The 23303-nt window shown below is 48.0% G+C and overlaps 11 protein-coding genes across 11 annotated transcripts; 3 read left to right on the plus strand and 8 right to left on the minus strand.

Annotated features, from left to right (window-relative positions):
• Positions 1–1143: 1143 nt before the first annotated feature.
• On the minus strand, positions 1144–1854 carry GLRG_08603 (delta-aminolevulinic acid dehydratase; the record flags this gene model as incomplete). The annotated part of the gene is made up of 1 exon (XM_008099503.1): positions 1144–1854. The coding sequence occupies one exon, from the start codon at positions 1852–1854 to the stop codon at positions 1144–1146; it is 711 nt and encodes a 236-aa protein (XP_008097694.1).
• Positions 1855–1909: 55 nt separating this feature from the next.
• On the minus strand, positions 1910–2314 carry GLRG_08604 (alcohol dehydrogenase GroES-like domain-containing protein; the record flags this gene model as incomplete). Its single annotated transcript, XM_008099504.1, has 1 exon — positions 1910–2314. One exon carries the CDS (start codon positions 2312–2314, stop codon positions 1910–1912), a length of 405 nt encoding a protein of 134 aa, XP_008097695.1.
• A 1388-nt stretch (positions 2315–3702) lies between these two features.
• Positions 3703–4638, minus strand: GLRG_08605 (fungal cellulose binding domain-containing protein; the record flags this gene model as incomplete). Its single annotated transcript, XM_008099505.1, has 2 exons — positions 3703–4229; positions 4296–4638. 2 exons carry the CDS (start codon positions 4636–4638, stop codon positions 3703–3705), a joined length of 870 nt encoding a protein of 289 aa, XP_008097696.1.
• A 1632-nt stretch (positions 4639–6270) lies between these two features.
• On the plus strand, positions 6271–6752 carry GLRG_08606 (uncharacterized protein; the record flags this gene model as incomplete). Its single annotated transcript, XM_008099506.1, has 3 exons — positions 6271–6304; positions 6368–6551; positions 6635–6752. 3 exons carry the CDS (start codon positions 6271–6273, stop codon positions 6750–6752), a joined length of 336 nt encoding a protein of 111 aa, XP_008097697.1.
• Positions 6753–7298: 546 nt separating this feature from the next.
• On the minus strand, positions 7299–8858 carry GLRG_08607 (uncharacterized protein; the record flags this gene model as incomplete). Its single annotated transcript, XM_008099507.1, has 4 exons — positions 7299–7681; positions 7862–8013; positions 8069–8146; positions 8203–8858. 4 exons carry the CDS (start codon positions 8856–8858, stop codon positions 7299–7301), a joined length of 1269 nt encoding a protein of 422 aa, XP_008097698.1.
• Positions 8859–12595: 3737 nt separating this feature from the next.
• Positions 12596–13352, plus strand: GLRG_08608 (uncharacterized protein; the record flags this gene model as incomplete). Its single annotated transcript, XM_008099508.1, has 2 exons — positions 12596–12697; positions 12747–13352. The coding sequence occupies 2 exons, from the start codon at positions 12596–12598 to the stop codon at positions 13350–13352; spliced, it is 708 nt and encodes a 235-aa protein (XP_008097699.1).
• Positions 13353–16792: 3440 nt separating this feature from the next.
• GLRG_08609 (uncharacterized protein) lies at positions 16793–17098 on the minus strand (the record flags this gene model as incomplete). The annotated part of the gene is made up of 1 exon (XM_008099509.1): positions 16793–17098. The coding sequence occupies one exon, from the start codon at positions 17096–17098 to the stop codon at positions 16793–16795; it is 306 nt and encodes a 101-aa protein (XP_008097700.1).
• Positions 17099–18293: 1195 nt separating this feature from the next.
• GLRG_08610 (uncharacterized protein) lies at positions 18294–19416 on the minus strand (the record flags this gene model as incomplete). Its single annotated transcript, XM_008099510.1, has 2 exons — positions 18294–18897; positions 18956–19416. 2 exons carry the CDS (start codon positions 19414–19416, stop codon positions 18294–18296), a joined length of 1065 nt encoding a protein of 354 aa, XP_008097701.1.
• Positions 19417–20124: 708 nt separating this feature from the next.
• GLRG_08611 (uncharacterized protein) lies at positions 20125–20651 on the minus strand (the record flags this gene model as incomplete). The annotated part of the gene is made up of 3 exons (XM_008099511.1): positions 20125–20173; positions 20232–20431; positions 20490–20651. The coding sequence occupies 3 exons, from the start codon at positions 20649–20651 to the stop codon at positions 20125–20127; spliced, it is 411 nt and encodes a 136-aa protein (XP_008097702.1).
• Positions 20652–21219: 568 nt separating this feature from the next.
• GLRG_08612 (short chain dehydrogenase) lies at positions 21220–22103 on the plus strand (the record flags this gene model as incomplete). The annotated part of the gene is made up of 2 exons (XM_008099512.1): positions 21220–21511; positions 21580–22103. 2 exons carry the CDS (start codon positions 21220–21222, stop codon positions 22101–22103), a joined length of 816 nt encoding a protein of 271 aa, XP_008097703.1.
• A 159-nt stretch (positions 22104–22262) lies between these two features.
• On the minus strand, positions 22263–23269 carry GLRG_08613 (GA4 desaturase; the record flags this gene model as incomplete). The annotated part of the gene is made up of 3 exons (XM_008099513.1): positions 22263–22717; positions 22767–22906; positions 22968–23269. 3 exons carry the CDS (start codon positions 23267–23269, stop codon positions 22263–22265), a joined length of 897 nt encoding a protein of 298 aa, XP_008097704.1.
• Positions 23270–23303: the final 34 nt, after the last annotated feature.

Raw genomic sequence — 23303 nt, forward strand, 5'->3', positions numbered from 1 at the left:
CCGGACCCGATTGAAGTTTTGGTTCTTTTACAATTAAATGAAGGGAAGGCGGGGGGAATGCTCCCTAGGGGTTTAAATATTTCTACACAGTCGTGCTGCTACTCTTGTAACTATAATATGGAAGCACATCCTAGTTCACACTAAATTCTTAATAGAATTGAAGTTTCGTCACATATTTTTCCACAGCTTGGCACGTAGCTTAATCTTTCTACAAGACATTAACTGTCTTTTGACCCCTTAAATTAGTTCGTTTTAAGGCTTTTATAAAAGCTGGCATACAGCCTTCAAGTAATCCTTGAACGAATCCGCAACGGATCACTCTGTTCTGAGCGAGACCTATACTTTATCCATGCTTTCTCATCCCAACCCCCATGGTCCAGAGGAGATCGGAGAGCCAATACTGAATGCCTCCAGTCCTTTAAGAACTGCATTTTCCCTTTCTATATCCTTTCTCTTGGTTGACCGCGGCCAACTGAAGCTGTAAAGGTTATTTCTGTCAACTTTATAACAGGAGACAGTCTGGTTACATTTGACACTTAATGCCGCAAACCTATGTTAGTATATTAAAGGTTGTCGTGATATATAAGCTGCAATTGCACATCGGCAATTGCGGTTCCGCTTCTGTCATCACTAAAGTTGAATTTGCCAGGTGTCTTAAAGACATCAATCATGTCAGGAGTATATTTTACTTTGTAAAACCTAGCACCAGGGACCTCCATTCAATCGTAGAGAGATGTCCTGCCAAGAAGTCACCATATGCTTAATCTTATTAGAAGACCAACCACACCTCGACGACTGAACTGAGAACTAATCTTCCTCATAGGTGTAGCTTGAGACTTCCAATGAGAAACATAGAGAAGCCTGGTAGAATGGCAATAATAATGGAGATCGCAGTATATCTATTTCCAATGACACAAAAAATCGGGAGGTTCGAAAATGTAACAGACATAATCTTAACTAGAGTATTTGTGACGAGCGACTGCACACGGCTGTAAGGTTAGCAAGGGATGGAAAAGTAACCTGGATAGTCATCCATTCGCTGGTTACTACATTTAATTCCTAGTGTAGGCACTTGAAAGACTGTCTAATATGACCTCTCTTCATATCCCGTATTTTGTGCCTAATACTTGGTCCTAAAAATCCTTATCTTGCAATCTCAACAACTAACTTGGAGCAGCTCACTCCTTGACGCAGCATATCTAATCCCTCGTTGAGAGAACCCAAACCCCTCCCCACAACCTTTGGCTCAGGACTTGGCCAGATGATCCCCTTAGCTAGATTCTCTTTCAGCCACGTTCCCATCCAGTATCGAAACTGAGCTAGTCGTTCTCTTTCGTCGGTAGAAGGCTCTACAAAAATGATTTCTACTCCTTCCTGCTCTTCTGCATCATGGGGAATAACCGGGGCTGATCCAATCTTCGACTTCTGGCCCTCTTTCCCGCAGCCGCTCTCCACAAAGGCTTGAAGAACGGCCTGACACAATGATAGCTCCCCTGTTGCAAGGATACAGTGTCGAATCACTAGGCCACCCTCTTTTGCCGCCGACACAACTGCGTCCACAACCTGTGGAGCTTTGTGATCGAAGACGCAATCTGCGCCCAAAGAGCTCACGTATCTCTGATTAGCCGCACCAGTCACGGCGTACACGGCAGCGACAGGAGAGTCACGATCCTCCCGCAGCCACCGGGCGGTTTGCACACCCATTGTGCCTACAATAGAAGAAGCACCCCAAATAAGCAGCGCCTCCTTCTTATGCATGTGGTTGCTTTGGGTCTCTTCGCTGGAACTGGGATTGAATTGGTCGGCGGATACGGAAGAAGGGGCAGTGGTCTTTCCGACTCGTAGTAGGCCCATGGCGTGCCATGCCCCGAGGTACTTGAACCGAAACAGGCAAAGTAGCCGTTTGGTTTTAGGAAATACTTTCAGTTGTGATAGGCACGGCGTGCTGCCATGGCACCAGGCATTGCTCCTGGAAAGCGCCGTAGTCAGGCCCATAAGACTTCCAGAAGGAAGCGGCAAATGCGGCCACACGGGTGATGCCTGGTTGGAAGAATAGGCCTGAGCCCTCATGACCAGGTTTGCTGGGGACGTTTGCACCGACCTCTAGAACTAGTCCTGAGATGTCGAAGCCGATGACCGTAGGATAGGTGGATATGAAAAGGCCTTGGTCACGGATCAAGTGATCTGCGGGGTTGAGAGCTACAGCCTTGACCTCAATAAGAAGCTCGTCTGGGCCTGGCTTTGGCGTTTGACGACTCTGGACCAAGAAGTGCGTGCCCTTTTCGAGAGTGATTGCGGCAAGATGGGTGGCCATGCTGGGCTGGTTGAGCAAAAGTAGACTTTTGGGATGTTTATCAAGTTTTAAATGATCTACGGCAAGGAGAAAACCAATCCTTCTTATACACAACAAAGGAACACATTATTCTATCAAACGAGTTGTTGCTGGAGGGATCTTGCTCCTTAACTTAACTTTGCCCTCTATTATGGACGCTGGCAGCACCCCAGCCCCGTGAGGCAAGGTCAAAACCAATGAGATTCGTCTGTATCCGAAAAAACTGTTAGTGTGCAAGGTGGGGCGATGCAAACTACCTACTTAACGTCGTTGGAAGAACGTTAACCGCATCCACTAATCCCTATGTATTAATCCTTCCGGAACGGAGTCACGCAGCGAACAAACCAGCAACAACTCACAGAGTCGGACGGCATCAGATGTTCCCAGAACTTCCAGGCATGGCTTCAGAATGTAAAAGGAAGGCGCGGGAGCATAGGGTCGCGATGAGATCGAGATTTGGCTGTCGGAATTGCAAGCTTCGAAAGATTGAAGTAGGTAACACTCAACCTCGCAGGTATCAGCCGTGTAGCTGACCAATTGGTCCGGTAGTGCGACCAAGGAGAACCATTGTGCAACAAATGTACCTCTTTTGGAGTTGTATGTAACTTCTTACTTGACGTATCTGACCTCCAGCCTATTGGCGTTGACACGAGTTGGCCGGCAATGGTTCGAGGACAAAGACGAGCAGATGTTCAGCCACCTCTAACAAACGCTGTCTGGACATGCGACACGTCAGGATCGTATCAGTTGAACGCAAAGTGTCAAGACTTCATAACGCGTTATCTGGGGCGAAGTCTTATCACCCCTAGCGACCCTACTGTGATACTAGTTAATAGTAAACTCTTGGAACTTGCTTTTACCGTAAGTTGTCCGGAATAAGTCTTGTTCTATCAGGCAAGATCAAAGGAAATAACTTTTCAGAACATAAAATCGGCTAATAAATGACTGTACAGCACCCATATTTAATGCACGCTTCTCTCGCTGTGGCATTCACCTATGATCGCTACCTGAATGGCCACTCAAACTGTCGTCCTACCATAGAGGAGTGTTTTCACTGGTCCCAAAGCACTGTTCTATTGAAGGAGCGGTTGACGAAACCGATCAAGACCGAAGACAAGGATTCAATCTGGGGTACTGCAGCTGCCCTTTGGGTAATATTCTGATGGTGAGTATAGATTGAGATGAATTGTAATAACTGTAGATAATAACTGTGTACGAGAATAGAAAAGGAGGATGGAGGGGGGAGGAGATGGGGTTTGGTTTTGTTTTCGTTCAAAGCCAACAGTAAATTTCCAGGCTAGCTTTGTCCCACCCCCTGAATTCATCGGATATGCTTCTCACAAGACTCGAATATAATCGATGATTTCCTATCAAACGCATTGGCTGTACCATTCGTTCGTCACCTTGCAAGTTCCCTGCGCACATGTTGTAGGCCCAGTCCAGCCTGTGCCACCACACTGGCCGTAAAGAGGAGCACCACCGCCACCCGAAGAGGGAGGGGGGTTAGATGGAGACGTGCCTGGGGGAGGGCTAGAAGACCCATTATCAACCCAGACCTTGGGGCCAGGCATGATGTATTGGGCGGGTGTGTTTGTCCACTTGTTGTATGCAATGCCGGGGTCGCTAGCCTTGTAGATTCCAGGAATCTTGACAAGGGGACCTGGAGTGCCTCCTCCGCTGCCGGTAATCTTGAGATGAGCGCATTCCATATAGAATTGGGCCTTGCCCACATGAGCTTCATGAAGGCCGATATGCTCAACACGGACAAGATAGTCGCCTGGTGGGATGCGGTTCGGGATGGTAAACTCGATGCGGTCTTTTTGCCAAGTGCACCAGCTAGTATCAACATTTGGCTGACCACCGCAAAGACCAGTCTCGTACACCTTAAACCAGTCCCCTTTTTTTCCAGGTTGATTAGCCGTCCAAACGCTGGGTTTTCAAAGTTTACAGCCAGTTCTCTTACCTGATCCGTCATAGCCGTTCAATGAACCGGAGACTTTGGACATGTAAACAAACCCCGGACCGGGATGCTCAATGAACTCATTATACCAGAGTTTGAAGCCAACCTTACTCCCGGCAGCTACGGTGTAGGTCTGGGCAGTCCCTGTAGTGGCACCTTTGTTGCAACGCAGCTCTGGAGAGTTGACAATCTCTGAGGTGAAGGACGGCTGGTAATTGTTGCTGTTTTTGCGCATGTAGGTGTAATCGCTACCTACAGCATTTCCATTAACGATGAGTTGACTGAAAATGTAATGACATTGTACAAAAGGGACAGCCAGAACGGGGAGGAAGGTGGAGATCCTCATCGTGAGGATGAAAGGGAAACCTAATCTTTAGGAATCAGACAAGTTCAATGTGAGGGAAGAAAGCACAGTGGACTGAAAGACGATTATTGTTTCCGCAAAGGCGTCAGCTTTAATATATGTTGCAAAAGATTCAAGAACCTTTTGACAAACACCCTTTACTTCATCTAGACATCTGGACGAGTCGTTCCGTTCATCTTTTGTTAGCCTTGTCCCTAAATCTATATTATTAGCTGAGCCGGAAGACAAAGGACTTTCTTCTTAGTTTGCAAGAGTACCTAGTTGCGTTCTGTGTGGGCCGTAATTGTTAGATCTCGGGTTAATATAAAGACGAAGCGTGCAAGTAGCCGTGATTGATTACCTTCTGTAGCACATGAATTGTCTGCGTGACCACTTCATTCACACCGGGAAGACTAAACAGTCAAAATGTTGGAACAAATCTACATTCTCTTTCCTGATTGGTGCAATTTCTACTGTATAGTCCATCTAAAGAGCTACGTAGTAAATCAGTCGAGCCTGGGCTTCGAAGCTTGGCTTCGAGATTGACGAAACAAATTCAGCAGACCACCACAATATTTGGAACGCTATGTTGAACTCTTTACCACGTATGCAGTTGCAAGGATATATAAATTAGCCAAGCTGCCTGTTGCTGGTGGTGTAACTCGACTCGGCCAATAGTGTTTATATGGAGCGTCTGATAGTGTATATGGCGACAACAAGTGCGAAAGGCTCGTATGGAAGAATTTTCCGAGCCCTGCCGGAGAATTATCAAACCCTGGGACTGTGGTGTTAGACGCAACATCTTGGCGACAGCCACCAGCGTCTAAGGCTTGGCGGTCTGTTGGGCAGGTGACCAATCCATCCTTGCCTACGAGATCGATCATGCCTTTATCGGCCGTGGAATCTGTAACAATGGAGGATTCGAAAAAAAAAAAGAACTTATGCAGTACAGTGCTCTATTTTGATTTTCTCTGTTTGATCTTTCTCTTGAAAGTGCGACAAGACTGGATCAAACGAGGTCTTCAAGCAAATCACAGTGTGTCACGGCATGGGTTAGAGACCTTGGCACCAAGAGACCAACAGGACTTATTGCACTCATTAAGAGACTGGCCAACCAATTGGAAATATGTAATATAGTGGTTATTTGGACCACAAATATCTTTCGAGCGCGGAGTACTTGCGTTGCTCCGACGTCGCCGAAAACAGAATTAGGAAGGTTACTTTTGGCAATTGCCTCTGACTTAATCCATTGCATGTTTGAACTCGCATACGGCTCTTGTGAACATGACCGCTCCCTCAGCTTGGGAGTGCGCCACGAGGCTGTCAAAGCGTGTACTAAGGAAATTACTGAACGGCGCCAAAGGTCAACAACACTTGGCGTGCAGCGCCTTCAATAGAGGGCCGGAGATCCAACTCTCAACGCTTGAATCTTCGGCATTGGAACGCAGCTGGTTGTAAAGCTTTCGCCCGAGACCGCCGGAGGCAGCCAGATCATGAGCCTTGCGGCTGCTTCAGACTACTCTTCCCTGGTGTGGGAGCAGTGGCCATGCTGTTGAGAAGGTCATTCACTGCCTCGTCGAGATCGACCAGCGGGTGTGTAGGTAGCTCCTTTGCAGTCCTGCAACAGTGGAAGCCATGGCCATTATCGCTCACAAAATTGTTCCCGGCCGTATGTGCCATATGCAACTGAAGCTCCCTTCTTTTTACAAACCAGGTTGACAGATCTCGTCAGGCATCAGTTTGGATCTCGAGGCAACAGTCACTGTCAGCGCCATGATGCCGCCGCCGCCACCTCGCTCGGACGTCTGCAGGTCAACCCGAAATGTGCGCACCATCCAGCTTTTGAAGCCTTATGCTAATAAGAGAGTCGCGTCCGAGGGAAGTAAGCCACTGATCGACCCTCATTCTGTCAATGGGTTGGTCGAGAAACACCGCGAACTTGGTCAACGTGGCATCGCGGATGATCTTCTCGGCCCTCTTTATTAATTTGACGCCACAGAGAGCCTTTCAAAGTCAATCTTGCCTGCCCGAGTGGTACCTGTGGTCTGCTTATCCTGTGTACGGACCAGCTGGCAGAAGATAGGGTTCTCGAGGAGGTGGTCGTCGTGGGCCTCTAGGATAGATTGATAAGTGATGCCTTGGATCATCAGAGGAAGATTTCGGCTTCGGGCAAGAGGCATCATTGCGTATTCGATGTACGTAAAGGGGTGTGGCACGCGTTTGAGCCGCGTCGCAATCTCCATGACGCCAATTAATCTAATTGCAGGGGTTGTAAATGGTACTTTTTTTTAAAAAAAAAAATAACTACCGGCAAGAGGTATGAGCAGGGTGGGTTAAGCAACAAAGAGTTCACCGTCCGTACACATCCACGTTCACTGAGGTACGAAACACTTCTAATGGCCCAGGCCGTCAAGTGAAAAGATTTGTTCATTAACATCTAACTTATGAAAAGATTGGAGGCAGGCAGTCAATTAAACCCGGTAGATGCCGCCCGGCTGCTGGGAACCTTTTAAGGAAAAAACCCAGGCCTAGTTGGCTAAGGACCCCCTACAGTAAGAAAGAAGTCCTTCTCAGTAGCAAAATAAATCAGTTCCCGGTCGTCATGTGATAATTCCTTGGCCAGTTTCGACCGCCAGATCATACAATTCTCAGTAAATCTGGTCTCAATTGGAGCCGTTGGTCAAAAGCAGATCATTGGGCCTCTTGCCGTTGACGTATTTCCAGAGCTTGCTGTTTTTCATGATCCTGGAGTGGTCTTTGTGGGTGAGCAGTCTACCCATTGTCCTTTTCTCATCAAGATAGGTTTCGAAATCATGGTTGTCGCCCTCTTCGACGGCAGTCAACGTGCGGTTTAGAGGCAGGATTCTGTCGAGATAATGCTGGTTAAGCAAATGGCCCCATTTGCCCTTCAGTTCAAAAAGACGTCCTTGGAACGAATTCTGTCTCTTGGGGGTTTGGGAAAGAGCGTCCATGATAGGACCGTATGCCTTTTCATCTCTTCGCTGCGTCTTGGCTCTCTTCTTGAAATGGGTTACACCCCAGCGTGCTACGAAGTCGCCCGAGTTAGCAAAGTGCTCGATGTGATTAAAAGCCTTTACGCCCTCTGATATTTCGGGATTGTTGAAATGGTTGGCAGCGTTTCAAAAGGTGTAGATTTCAAGCTTCTTCAAGTCATTGCGGGACGAGTGAGAAAGGAGCCAGTCCAAAATTAGGCTGCCTTCCAAACCGCCCTGAGAATGAAGAATAAGAATGACTCTGTTCTTCTTTGGGTCCCCCAGAGCTCCGGCAATGAGGGCATAACAGGCTCGGGTGTCGGAAGTGCCGTAGTAGAAGCATCTCTCAATGAGGCATTGTATTACGTCAAAGATGATTCCAGCTCTATCCAGGTCACGTTAGAATAAAGTAGTATCGCTGGAAAAGCTAAATCTCTTACGTCTCGTTGTGGATACCCAGAATAGGGCGGTGAAATGTCCTGTCCAGTCTATCCAGGTTTCCCTGCAGCCAATGCGTGCTTTATCAAGCCCCGTTAGAACATCTGTTAAAGACACCGTGTAAGAAGGTACTCACCCAACCGAAACTCCGTTGAGAAAAAGCCATTGCTCATCATCAGGCCCCTTCTGTGTCACTCTCGACAAGAGCACTCCTCCATTACAGCCGGCGTTAAGAGGAATACATGCAATGTAGTTGACGAAGATGAAGCCAATAAAATAAGGAAGAAACACGTGGAACGGGAAGAAGGCCAGGAGAGGTAGTGAAACGAGAAAGGCCAATTGGGTTCCAATGAGCACCGTATGCGCCGCAAGGCAAATGAGATTTCCAACTGAGGGATAGAGCTCATCCATCTCTCCAGAGGGGAACATAGGGTCAACCAATCTCTGAAAAACGCTCTGAAAGGCGTCCACAATATTGATGATTGTGGTTGAAGCCATCATGGGAGGAACCCATTTGCGGTCAAGCTTCGGATAATTTGCATCCCGGCGGGGGGGATACCAGAGGGGGAGGACAACAAGAGGAAGGAGGTGGGCTTTTCTGATAAACAGTAAAAGGTCATCCCACATTAGCTTCCATGGCGGAGCGGTGTAATACTGCGGTAACTCGGCTTTGAGTTCAGCTGGGCCGCCGCCGTTGTGCTTAGCGGGGACGGCGTACACCGTAACAGTGTCGGTTTTCTCTTCCGTCTCGATGATTTCAAGTGAACCCGGGGTTGATTTGCCGGACACCATGATGAAGGGTGTTTTTTTTTTTTTCGCAAAATTAATAAAGACTGCAAGAAAATGTAAGTGGAAATAAAGAGTGTCGATAGAGTTTGACTGTCTGCGCTTGAGGTCGACTCATAGCCTTGATAGGGGCTTCCGAGAAATATATAGATTCTAGTGCAGTGACCATTGATCTATCATCTGCATTTTCTTCCTCATAGTATCGTAAAAAGTATATGGTTTGCAAGGTTGATAAGCTTTTGATCATTCCAAAAGCTGGCGTATGCCGGTGACATCTAACTGCGGGCGGTTTCCGAGATTATTTTACATTCTTCCTTCCAGCCTGGGTGACCTTGTTCTTACCTATTGAGAAATTCTAACTACACCCAATGTTACTATGGCTCTCGGAAGCACAATCAGTAGTTCAGTTGCATATAAGTGTTATTAGTATCTTTCTACAGCATCTACTGTTCGAATGTTTGCCAAAGCGGTGCATGGTGTAGGAATTTGCTCCAGGCATGATGTTCCACTTTAGGTCTTACCAAGGGCAGACGATGAACTTAGTGGCTTAGAAGGGCCCAGCTAGAAGTTTTGGAATGCTTTCGGCTAAAGTCCTGGATATTGGTGATGTTTGGTTATTTCTTGGACTGAATTACGGCCTTGACGTCTGACATACCATTTTTTATATGCTTAGGCTCTGCGTTCCATTTATTCCGTAGTCATTGCAAGCATATAATAATCAAATGCAAATACAAAATTTTAAAACCTTTGCTAACATTGAAGGGGAAGGCGGGGGCTACAACAGCGATGAGATCTGTGTTGAAGCATTCTGCAGGGAAACCACGTCTCGAACACCGAGAAAGAGAAAGCAGGCTCATAATGGGGGTACAAGGTAAGCTCCAAATTTTGAGGTAGCGGTATAGACATATTCCTCTTTAGCGCTTGGGCAAGTACATAAGATATCTCTCCTTTACTTCCAGTAACCCCCGTGCGTATGTCTTGACCCTAGTATCAGTCGCAGCACGTTCCTTCGGAGTAAATCCCTTGGAAAACGCCGACACGCGCAATCAAATGGAAACTCAGTCAGCCACGTAACCGTACGTTGCTGTGAGATCAGTACATGAGACATATGGCAGCCAGGATAGAATGCCAAGATGTGCCTTGCTACTGAGGCATGTACTGTGGTGCCAGCGTCAAGAGCAGGGTTAAGTGTGGTCGCCAGGCCCGAACCTTAAAGATGCTAAGAGAACTAGATGCTAACCCTAAAACCAGATCTACGCCTCGACATATTTGCCATGGTGCGGGCAGTAGTTATCAACGGCCCACCTATGGAACGCCTCTAACCTGTCACATATCCCAGAAGTAACATAAACCGCTTGTTTGACTCCGTAGTTGTAGGGCCAAGTAGTTTTATTGTAAGCTTTCCATAAAGCATTCAGTAATGCTATTACCAGAATAGCATGATCTGTATTGTGCAGCCCCACCCGAAGGAAAATGCATGGCATTGATGTTGGCGTAAACTGGGAGCGGTAAAACACACATACGGTCAGGGCATGGGACCAAATGTCTTTTTCCATCGGGTGTTCTTTTTCCTAGTTTGCGGTCTCCTCGCCCTCCACGAGCCCTGTCAGCTGCGTTGTCTAATAGACCTGTCGGTGCCAGTCGTTTTGGAGATGGTTGTTTGAGCGCAGTCGTTGTGCTTCGTGTTGTAGCTTGTGGCTCACTCGCGGTGGTGGCGATAATGCTGTCTAATGACCTGTCGTGTTTTGCGGCTTGCTATCGAAAGTTTTGTGGTCAGGACCTGCTCTGCAGCCACACGTGCGCCCCTCTGAAAGTAAAACCTATGCCGAGGATGGGACGGTTGAGTTCTCTGGGTACTCTTTTCTTTATGCTACTCTGGAATGCTCCTAATCAAACTATATAAACTAGAATACTAGGGTTTGTGTTCATTCTTCGGTTGTATTTGTGTGCGTGGTGGACGTCTCTTTACTTTTACGACTTGAAACACGCAAATCCGTTCACCAGACCACTCTAAGCATTACTTCCCACACTAGGCTTTCCTTCTCTCTTTCGTATCGTAGAAAAGAAATCCACTGAGAGCTCTTCTGCAATCTTTAGTGCAGAGAGTCTTATTCTAATCTCTGGGCAGGTGGTTCACGACTAGATTTCCGCAGCATCGCCCGTGTTCGCCGCTAGTTTGCCTGAGTCTCTCAGGAGATCCTCAAACATCTGTTCTAGGAATAAAACAATGCAAGTTATCTTCTCATATCGTGTTATTATATGAGATGGCTCACTGAAGTAGTAACCGATATAGATGTGTCTACCTCCCAGCTGGCTAGGTGAACTTCGTGATTAGCTGAGTTATGTGGCTCGCTGAATTTTGATAGCTTTAGGCAGATTAAGCAACGGCCTGGACCAGTAGTAAATTGTATTGTCTCGGCTACATAGCGCTGGGCAAGACAATGTCTTACGATTCTTTTCTAGCTCAGCCAGCCACACAGAAGGCTGCTCCAAGACTAGTTTGTTTTATTCAAAAATGGTTATCAGCCTGTCGTTTGCTATTGAACCTCTTCCTATTGGCGAAATAACGAGATACCTTCTCCACGCTCAGCTCGCTTTTCTACGCTACTGAGCTCTAGGGAGGAAAGGGCTCATCGAGAACGAGGGTTCGCTGCTCGTATTCGTGTACGACAAGAGGCTAAGCCAAACAATCCATCTTACGTAGCCGGGTCATAGTCACACTCATTCCATTCTTGGTATCGTCGCCAGGTACCTAAACCCGTGTAAACAGCTTTGTTACACATGAACAAGATCCGCTAGTTCCTGCTTTAGTCCTAGCATAGTACTATTACCCAGTACACTAGTCTTCTAGCGTCTTGCATCAGGTTAACCAACAAAATATCAACGATAAAAGTCCTCGTTCATTAGTAACAAGATTAGTCCCGAAAGTCCGGCATTTTAACAAATATTGTCGTTCCAGTGTTATCCGGAATCTTCGTTTGGCTTAATGCAAGACCATCAAGCCCAAATCCTACACCCACCAAAGCCTTCCAAGAGTGCTTAAACAGAGTATGCAACGGCAAAAAGGATTGTGTTAGGTACTCCGGCATTAGCCAAGACGAAGAGTTCTTCCACTGGGTTACCCCTTTCAACAGGGCTTGGCCTTTCATCCCGACTGCTGTTGTTCGACCCCAAAAACCCGAGGATGTCTCGGGATTCGTTAAGTGTGCGACAGCAAACATGTCACAGGACATACTAGGCGTTAATTTCTGCTTGCGATTAATGGCGTCGTTTTTGCGACAAAACAATATCAAGGTACAGGCGAAGTCAGGAGGTCATTTGTATGCGTAAGTCCACCACTATCCCCCTTCGCAATGTACTGCATACTTAGCTTACAACCGTGAAATTCTTAGTAACTATGGTGAGAGTATAGAACGTTCAAACTTTTGCATACTTGACTGACATCTTCGCGCTTATACTCAGGACTCGGAGGACAGGACGGATCGCTGTGCATTGACCTTCAAAATTTGCGATACGTAATCGCTGACAAGTCTTCATGGGACGCCAGAATCGGGGCCGGAGCCTTGCTTGGTGGCGTTGATGCCATTCTATAGAGAAGGGGATAGGATGTTTCCCCATGGGGTGTGCCCAGGCGTTGGGATCGGAGGGCATGCTACAATTGTAAGTTGTCACGCTTCATCAAGCTTCTCGTGCAATTTGATAATGAAGCCTTATTTAAGGGGGGTCTTGGACCTTCATCTAGAATGTGGGGAGCTACCCTTGACCACGTTCTGGAGGTCGAAGTAGTCATTGCGAACGGGAGCGTTGTCACAGCGAACGAAAGATCGTATGAGGATTTATTTTTCGTAAGTTTTCAGAACATTATTGCGAACTTTGGTATTCTAATTCAACCAGGCTATAAGAGGAGCTGGTGCAGTCTTCGGCATTGTCACCGAGTTTAAAATGCGAACGCACCGAAAGCCACCAGTAACTCTGCATTTTGCTAAACGCACTTCATACACCCAGCGTGAACAAATCATTGAGGAGTTTTTGAGCTGGCAAAACCTTACAGCGGACCCTGACCTCGACCCACGTTTCGGCACCGAGTTCGCCCTTGAGCCTCAGGGTTCTAAGCTCACAGGAACGTGGTTTGGGACGGAGGAGGATTTTCAAAACTCAGGCATCTCGGAACGGACTCCTGGTGGCCTCAGAGCGATCGAGTCTAACTGGATCGAGACGGCTCGCTGGCAGTGGGAGAATGCGCAACTCTACCTCGCCGACGTGCCTACTGAGTTCTTCTCGCGTAGCCTCGGTTTCAGAAAACAGGACCATCTTTCACGGAACGCCACTGAGAATCTTGTGAGACGAGTTGAGAAAGACAACAAGAGAATCGACTTCAATTGGTTTATCATTTTCGACGCCACAGGTGGCGAGGTAGCAAAGCCTGACATGGACTCAACGGCGTACGCGCATCGAGACAAAGTCCGGTTTTATCAGTCGTATGGCTACAGTCTTCGGTGACCATTGAGCGGTCCAAAGCAAGACCTTTTACAGGATATACACCAAATGCTTGTTGAAAACATCTCTGGACCACACACAACACATCCTGGATACGTCGATCCCTATTTGGAGAAACCTCAAGAAGCCTACTGGGGATCTAATCTGCCCTAGCTTCAGAGAATTTAAATGAGATGGGATCCCGCAGATGTGTTTCATAACCCTCAGAGCGTTAAACCTTTGTAGCCGTCCTCTATAACATTTAGGGCGTGACGAGTAACTTGGATAAAACATGGCAAATGACTGGATTTAGATAAGAAATATAAAGGTTTATAATTTACTACAAGTAAGCAGATTGTACTTCCTGGGATTTCAGGCATATATGTAACGCCGCTAGTGGTGCAGCCACAACTACTTGCCTTGAATAATGCTCCTGGAGATCTCTGCTGCAAGATTTAATGCGGCCTGGAAACTCCCTACACCTTTTCGGGGGCTCACAAAACACACCTATACACTGAGAAGTTGTTAAAAAGCCTTTGTGGTGCTGGGTGAAAAGGGTTATGCTCAAGAGTCGTCTGTCACTGTGTAGTTCATCCACATAGACTCCAAGTCCTCCATTGTATAACCAGGATTCTCAATGAGCTTTGCCTCAATCATCATCTGTTAGAGTGAATGTGGATAGCTCCTTTTCTCAACGAAGTCGGAGAGGAGCTCTGGGGCGCTGTCAGGCGCCTACTCCTGACTCATAACCTCGGGTACGTCCATGAGGCGGAAGTAGTTGCGGCCCTCACCACCATTGACAATCTGCGTGTTGCACTCTCGTGCTGTGTGCATCATCTTCTTTGCGACTCGGAACGAGTGTAGGATAATGTGATTTAAGGAGGGTGGCAAAGGATACTAATTTCGGTTTAGGTACTTCTAGTAACAGAAAGAGAAGAATTTTAACCACAAAGCAAGGGCTCAACAATAGTAAAGTATCAATCGGCAACACTGAATAATTCCAACCTCCAAAAAGCAAAATAGGGTTCTGAGACCCACACTCATTGCGAAGCCACATTGTGTTGAACAAACAAATGCAATCCCCCAACGGAGCTCAGTAAAGGGGCCTTAGCAAAACAGAGACAATAGATCTTAAAAAGATTTATTAAGAACTAGATTCATATAGAGTCATTGAACCAAATGCCGATGTGGTGATATGGGATTTCAATATATCATTTTCTCCACGCAATTAAATCTAAGAGTACATTTGTTAGCTCTGTCAACCTGATATAGCCAGTCGCTGTGCGGCGTCACAACCACTATTCGGGACCTGCGGCAATGTGACCCCTCAGGGTTAATGCAGATAAAATTGAAAAACTTTACCTGGTGCCTCGTTCGGCAACTGCTGCTCTTTGAGCCTCTTCGGCGGTAACTCGATAGGGCCCTGCAGTCCTTTCAGTAAGGCTCCTGCGTGGCCAGTGTGATGATTTGCGGAGTCAAATCCGACTTCCCCAGAAACTGTGTCTTTGCAGGCTTCCCTGCCCTCAAAACTGAGAGCATCGAAGGGACTGTCAAAGCCACATGATGCAAAGCCGACAAAGAGCTTATTTTTTTCCCAGTGAACTTTTACTCATCTCAATATGACTTAGCCTCAGAAGCAAACCCATCCAAGCTTCTATTTGCATGACGTCCATGACAATGATCTATGTCGGCATGAAACTTCACAAGTGATTTCATTGGATTGTTAGGGAATTCCAACTCTCCACAATCAAAACGCTGTACCTGATGAATGACGGGGAGAAGATGAAACAAGCTTAGATTTAATCAGAGTAACCCTCATTTAGTTATCCATGATATAGGGTTGACTTTTCAACTCTGCATGTTGTGCTCTAGAGGAGAACAAATCTTAGTGTGGAAGTCACTTAGAAGGAACTCACATCCAATGAACAACAATGCTGGACCACCTGCGGCCAATCCTTTGCCCCTCCTGAGCCACAGGCCCATTCCGATTGACGACCCTATGCCAATCATTGTTATGTGTCGGTTTCCAAGTCTTCTTCGTAGTTGCAAGTCAGCACCATGGTCAATGTCAACTATGCTAGTCTTGCGGGTCGACTCATTGTCATGGCGCCCGACCTCAACGTTGCCGTGAGCTTTGATCTCCATTAGTGGCAAGTAAAACTTCTTAAAGTGTTGTAATAGGGCAACGGTGTTACTTTGTCTGGTTGATAATAATCATGAATGGATAGAAATCTGTTGAGCAGTCGAATTGGGTTGGGAAATTCTTCTGACGCAGTCGAGCATTTGCACTATCTGATGCATCACCCATAAACTCGCTCAGATAGGGGAAGATAGGAGGAGGTCAAGCTTGTGGGGGTCAGATAGGGGCGCATCAATCTAGATATGCTTAAGCCTTGAGGGAATTGACAAGGTGGGTCTTGACTTGTGTCTTTATGGCCTGCATCGCGTCTGACCGGTCTCCAATTTCAGATAAAGTATCTAGTAACGGTTGTAACGGTTGTTAGCTAGACGTTGATAAGAAACACGCTAGTTTCTGGAGAAGAGAAGTCTACTAGGAAAATCTCATGTCGTGAAGCCGGAACAGCTTCGTGTGGCTGGTACCAGTGGTGAAGGCCACAGACGTGGTTTACCAAACGATGGACTCACATCAGGAAAGGGTATTTTAGACTAGGAAGAAACAACTCCTTCTCTCCAAAATGATCGGATGCTGCGGTTCATCACATCTCACTATAGGGTGCCTGTAGTATACCTAACCTAATATAGACCAGCCGTATTATCTGTATAGACAGTTATCTGTAGGTTTTCTATGCTTCTTGCTAGTAGTAGTAGTAGTAGTAGTATTGTTTAACACTAGTATGTCTGAACTAGCGGTAAAGGGAGACCACGCAGCGACTCTTAAGCTTTTACTATCTGCACACATAAAGCGCAATATATAAGGTAGTTCACGATCAATCCTTTCTCACCAGATCACTTTCACAACTGGGCAAGGGCATTGAGAGGCGGCTCTATGTTGGTTGCTCACTCAATATGACCTGAGGGCGGTTTATGTCGGTGATTTTGTACAATAGTTCAAAGAGCCACAGCTTTTTATGCACTTTGTCCTTTGAACGGTCAACATCAGAAGGGAACTATGCCTAAAATATTATATCTGAAGAGATATAGGCTGGAGTGTCATCGTTGAGCAAGTTTCTTTCCACTCAATAACTAAGACTTGCCTCGAAAAGTGTTAAAAGGAGGCCCAGGACGCGAAGATTTCACAAGAGCTATGGACATGAGGAGCCTCCAAGGCACTGATCTTGTCAACTTTTCCATTGGGATAAGCGTGCCCTAGTCTGTCGATATATTTGAACAACTCCATGTCTCTCGTAGCTGTGAAAAATTCACTCACTCTTCGTAGGACGCGCCAACCACCTAGGCGTCATCATATCCACAGCATGCTGCTTCGTGCAGCCATCTAGCTTCTCCTACCTGACGTATTGGTGCGTCATCGCGTTGGTGACGGGGATGCGGCTTTTTTCGTGCCACTCAAACGTGATGAGGCCAATATTCCCGTGGCACATGGCTGACTGACGGAGGAAGTTGATACGGTTTTCGTTATGGAGGAGGTTCTCATAGTCATACTTGTTAAGGTCTGACAAGTAGTAATACAGGTACCTAAGCTGCTTAATGAGCTTGAAGCAGTGGATCCCGTGGTAGACATTGAGTGTGCCGAGGTAGCTGCTGCCATCCGGGGCCGCAACGACAATGTTCTCCCTACCGATGTGCCTCATGTACTCAGGCTTAATGACAATCTTCTCGGCTGTAAGTCCAGTTTAAACTAAAATGCATATACTAGAATAATGCAAGGTGGGTAGCAATGGAGCCTTTAAGTTAGGCATACCGTTCACCAGATTGTGCCACGCCTTGTCTAGGTCTAGGCAAAGGCGACTGGAGAAGAAGCCCTTTTCAGTCCCATCCGTTGGACTCGTAGCATGTTAAACATTCAACGTCGGACTGACTGTGCCCTGGTCTGATGTGATGTTCCACCCTGAGCCCCACTCCACGGGGAACGGATGACAGGGCCGGGATGGGGCTAGATAAGGGCCGGACACAACAGTAAATCACCAACACATCCCCTATTAAGTACGAATCATGCACCAGCTATAGGAAGGTGATTACTGCAAGGACCTTTTGTTTACGCACGTCCATAGGACAGGTACAAGAGACGGGGTGGTTGTTTGAGGCAATTAACGGAGCGGATAGGCCCCCGCTGGTTGAACAGAAAGGAGAGGGAAGATGGGGTGGCCAAGCGATAGCATCATGAGGCCATGGACACGTCAATCGACCCCGGCTATTGCGTCAAGTTATACAGCAGATCCGGGGAGCCCATGGGGGCTGAGGGCAATCGACGGCGGTACAGTTTGGGAGGGGGTAATGCCTGCCTAAGGGCAAACTGGCTCTTAGGGTAATAACAACATGTTGGTGAGTGTGATAAGAGACGCAGCTGTGGGGTCAACTGAAGCCAGGCCATGTCAACATACTTTTCTGTCTAAACTTGAGAGACTGTATGTATTTTACTGGAAGGCAATCAGCAGGGGTAGGAACGTCACTCCGTCCCTCTGCTGCCGCAGCGGAGTCTGGCCACTCTCGCAGACCATATCCTCTGGGTTTTTAGACGGGAGGACGACGGAGCGTTACCTCCCCAAGGTCGATATCTCCGATAGGCAATAGACTGCAAAAACAAGTTGTTACTAAGTGGTGAAAACTCCTAAGTCTTCCTGGGATTCACGTCAGGACGAGAGAAAGGTTATAGATACAAACACATGATCCACAACACAACTAGACCAGGCATCGGACCCGAGGGACGAAGCAAATTCACACAACTGTCTGAATGATCTGCAACAATGGCTCACTTTGGATCTACCTAAGCTACGTGTGCAACATGTAGGTTGACAACCTCACACAACCTTGTCAGATATCGTGCGCTTATTCGCAAGTCTGATCTTCCCAAAAGACAAAAAACCTCGTCTCGATACTGCGACGAGCAGGGCCGATGTCGTCAGGGGTAGGGAAAGCGCTATGCGGCGTACGGCGCGCTCTTCCGTCCTTCTTTGAATCGAAAATTTTGATCAAGATAACATCGTCTCTAGTCATACCGCTCCTAAACCACCACTTGTGCTGGGTTGAGCTGTGGGGAGGGGCAATCTGCCACATGTGATTCTCTGTGGGCTTCCGCGGCCACTGGAACGGAACACAGTGCATTGTGTCGTGCAGCTCGTCGTCCCGCACAGACCTGGCGTCGCAGAGCGCCAGGGGCTCGCGGTGAACCTGCTCCCAGGGTCTCCAGATATTGATAATAGCCCAGCGGTGCTTACCGTCGTGCTTGGCTCCCTCGCCTGGTGGCATGTCATCGTACAGGCGGCGGATGGCGCCAAGATCGGATTGATCAATGTGCACAAATCTTGCAGAAAGGAGGCCTCCGTCAGTCATGGCCATGTCAGGCTTCTTGGCATCTTCTTCAGGTTCAGCCTTTTCCCATTGCCGTTGTCGGATGATGTGGGAGATCAAGCGAACGTCAGAAGCTCCGGTGCTATAGAAAGATTATTAGCAGAGCTACACCAAGGGAGATATCGCCAGGACTAGATTACATCTTCCTCATGAACTCCTCACATTCAGCATTATATACTTTGTTTAGATGCTCATCAATAGGGCTCCAGGCAAAGTCCTTGTATGAAGTGGGAAAGTGTTCGAACTGGAATCCAGTTGTATCGAGACTAAACTCGCTCTCTTTTCCTCTGGCGTTTTGGATGACGACCTCGTGTGGGTCGTACTTGCGTCGCATTTGTGCAAAGGTGCCGCCCCAAATCATCTCGTCGCCTCCCTTTCTAGGGTCTAGACGGTAGTTAAGCATCACATTGTAGGAAGACGTATTGTGGTTGTCAATGGCATCGAGCTTGGCGCGCTCTTCAGCTTCCTTTTCCTTGTCGACGACTTCTGCAGTCGCTTTGTACTCGACGCTGTCTCCCGAGACTGTAATCTTTCTTTGGACATCCGTGTCCAGGAAGGCAAGCTCGTCCTTGGTGGCATAATTCAGCTCAAGGGTAGGCATTGTGGTCTAATTGGGGGGCGCAGGGGCGCTGGGAACAGAGAGCTTGGACTGAAAGATTTCAAGTGGTAAAACAACGTCGCCAAATCTTGGGGATGTTTGTGATGGACTACAGCATTTGAATCTGGCTGATGAAGAAATGCTCTTTTGTTGTGGTTCACAGACAGAAGAGTATGCCTCGCCTTGCTTCTTGCCGGCGCTGAACGTTGTCAATTAGTGTTTCCGGTGTAGCGGCTGGATGGCGGACTTGACAGGTTTGGTCGGTGACTGGATGCCGGCGGGAAGCAGTGTAAGTGAGCCTGAGAGCCGGGATGAGGACACTTCAGCGGATTGCTGTGTCCTCCAAAGAAACCGACGAGTGTTAAAGCTCGACCTTCATTACATCATAGATTCGCATCACCTGCCATGGATCTTGAATGTAAGTTTTTCGATTTCGCTGCCATTTAAAGCAAAACCATGACGATGGCCAAAGACTCAAGACGTCATGGTCCTGACCGGCTTCACGAAGCCGAAGCAACTCGGCTGATAGCGATGGGGCTCCAGCGCTTCGGACGAACCTAGAGCGCTGTGTTTGCCTTGATTGACATAACACCGGGTCGTCTTGACAACCTAAATTCAACACTCATGGAACGACGGATGAAGATGCAAACAGGACGCGAACAAGCTTGTGTGAATTTGATTCAAATAATCTACTGAACGGCTGAAGGTAAATCACGTCCCCTTCAGGAAATTGTAGTTCTCCACCCAACCAACACTACACCTGTGTACAAACAAGTCAGCTGAAGGACATTGCCATTAACGCAGTATTAGCCCCTTACTTGCTTCGGCTCATGTCAGCAAAGTTGAAATGATCGGGAATGAACTTATTCATGAAATCGGGGTCTTCGCGCATCTTCTCAATGCACTCGATGTTCGGGACAATCATCGAGATTACACTGTCGTAATCCAACATCATGGTCTCTGGCGCATCAGGAAACAGGCGCTTAAAGGCAGCTTTGGAGGTAGAGTCGTTATGTGTCTAGGCAGGCGTAGCTGATCAGTGTGTGCAGCCGGGATCGGGGCTGCTACCACCATACCACACTGTAGGAAACTGCACCGTACTTCTTGAGAAGAACAGTGATGATCGGACTGTTGACGTACTCTAGGTGGTGGTGGTGGCTTTGTTCATCCATGTCTGGTTTCCTATAGACGTAAATGGTGTACGCCAGCAGGCGGCTGGGTTGTTCATTGGAGTCCATTCTGACGATTTGGTGAATTGAATCAAGATCGTCGACAACAGTAGACTGGCTATGCGGAACAATCGACTACAACGCCGTCTTTGCGTATGAGAGACAGACAATGTCCGCAGTTAGTATTTTGATGGAGAGAAATATTCCCTGGCAGACGGGATGAGCCGCTGAGCGTTTTTACCAAGCTCGTAGTGGTATCGGGGATGCGTTCCCGCCAAAGTTTACTGTTCACCGGCCCGTCGACTCTTCTTTGGTAACACTGGACAGACAGTGCACAGCGTTTCGGCACCTTTGAACTTTGCTTGTTGTTCCACGAGCCCTAGCTGCCTCTAGCGTGCTTCGCGGACATGGTCTGGAGCGCAGTTCATGGTTCGCCGGCCAGGCATTGCCAATACACACGGCAGAAGACCAGGGAGGATATTTTTATTTTGTTTAGGAAAATAGTCGATGCCACTCCATATCTAGTAGGACGCTTCTTTCATCATTCTCTCTTCCCAAGCTATTTAGCCTTCTCTTGGAGATTCCGGGCACAAAGCTGAAAAACTGCGTCTTACGATACCCCCAAAAGTTTCCAACAATGCCCGCCATCGCTGATCATAAGGTCGTTGTTATCACAGGCGCCAACAAGGGCCTAGGCTACCAAGCTGTGAAGACACTTCTCGGTTCCGACAAGAAATACCACATTTTCCTGGGGAGCCGCGACTTCGCCAAGGGACAAAAGGCTGCAGACACGGCACGCAAGGAGGTTTCCTCCCACAGCACCGTCGAGCCTCTGCAGCTCGATGTCGAGAGCGATGAGTCCATCCAAAAGGCATATGAGACTGTCGATAGCAAGTGCGGCAGAGTCGATGTACTTATTAACAACGCTGGTAAGTCAAGTCCCCTGCAACCAACGCGCCACGCGTCATACTTTAGCTCAACTCCCTGTGCCGCTTAGGCGTTATGCTCGACCAGCAGATCGAGCGCGGCAACATGACTGCGCGAGAGGCTTACAACAAGTCATGGGCCATCAACGTCACTGGGCCTCACATCATTACGACGACTTTCCTGCCGCTGTTGCTGAGGTCTTCTGATCCCAGACTCATCTTCAACACCAGCGGCGTGTCGTCATTGGCCAACGCTGCGGACTCGTCCCATTTCACCTACAAGGTTCCCCCTGCTGGTGCGCCCAAGCCGGTTGGCACCATCTCTTACAGAGCTGCGAAGGCTGGCTTGAACATGGTTATGCTTGAGTGGGCGAGGATGTTGACGAACGACGGGGTAAAGGTCTGGTGTGTTGCCCCCGGCTTCTTTGCAACGGACATCGGAGAGGGTGACCCGGAGGCGATGAGGAAGATGGGTGCTGGCGATCCCGCGGGTGGCGGCAAGGCGCTCGTTGATGTTGTCGAGGGCAAGAGGGACGCGGATGTTGGCAAGGTCTGCAACATGGCGGTGTACGGTACACCTGTGCAGGCATGGTAGGAAACAAAAAACCACATATGAGATCGAGGCCACAGTCTATTAGCATCACCCACCCCCGGAAGTCGATTCATAATGTGAAAAAGTCTTGTCAAACGACGTGGGGCCAAATATCATTCTATTCCATGGTTCTCAAGATGCGGTTCATCTTGAACAAGCTAATTATTTCTTTTCCTGGTCCTCCCAGAAAACGAGACATCTGATTTCAATGCTCTCACGAGGTGGGCCAAAGTCGTTCGGGGTTTGGATCGCGGTGTGAGGCGTCCTCCTCGCCCTCCCATCTAACTTTGAGTCAAAGCACTTGATCAGAAGCGCTTCGTCTGTCGTCATGTTACTAGCATAGTACCATTTGTGCTTGGGGCTTGCCTTCATATGCCACTGTTCATTGTCCTTGCTCATAGGCTTGGGGGGCTTTCCAATGACGATACGGGTGGTGACCGGGACAAGATCGGACTCGTCAACGCTGCGGGCATCGCACACGGCAAGAGGCTCACGGTTCACGCGCTTGAGAGGTTGCCACACGTTGATGATACCCCAGCGTTTGTGGGTCTTGCCACGGAGCATCTCTGCTTCGGGAAGTCTGTCGAGGATGATTTGAGCCCCGTCGTAGGACTGATCTGGACTTTATAAGTTGATGCATCTTTGATCAGAACACAATATGCTTACCGACGTGCACAAACATTGCAGGCGGTTGCATGTTCAGCATTGCATCGTCGGGGACGTCATCTTCAATGTTGACGATCTTCTGGTAACTGTCACGCCGAATGACATGAGGAGCAAAGGGATGGACGTATGTCGCTCCCGTGCTTCGTTGGAGTCTCAGTACTAATGAACTGCTGTGGAGGTGAATCGGGGAGGTGGGCTTACTGTCGCTTCAGAAGATGTTGGACATCATTTTGCAGCTGAGGGGGCAGTCCAACTCGATAGTCACCGTCCCACTGCTTCTCTTGGATCGTGCTCTCAACCCACTGGAAGCCGTGGGTGTCAAGCTTGAAATCCTCTTCACACGTACGGCTGTCAGTCACGTTGACAAGTTGCTTATCATATTTCGCTCTCTGGAAGCCCACTGTAGCGATGTATTGGACTGGATACTTTTCACCCTTGGCTGGCGGCAGGTGACAATTAACGTAGGCCCAGACAGACTCTGGCATTTTCGTGACGTGTGGCATCGTCGGTGTCTGTGGGAGTATGAATCCTAGGGTC

Source organism: Colletotrichum graminicola (genome assembly GCF_000149035.1).
Source record: "Colletotrichum graminicola M1.001 genomic scaffold supercont1.42, whole genome shotgun sequence".
Classification (NCBI taxonomy): domain Eukaryota; kingdom Fungi; phylum Ascomycota; class Sordariomycetes; order Glomerellales; family Glomerellaceae; genus Colletotrichum; species Colletotrichum graminicola.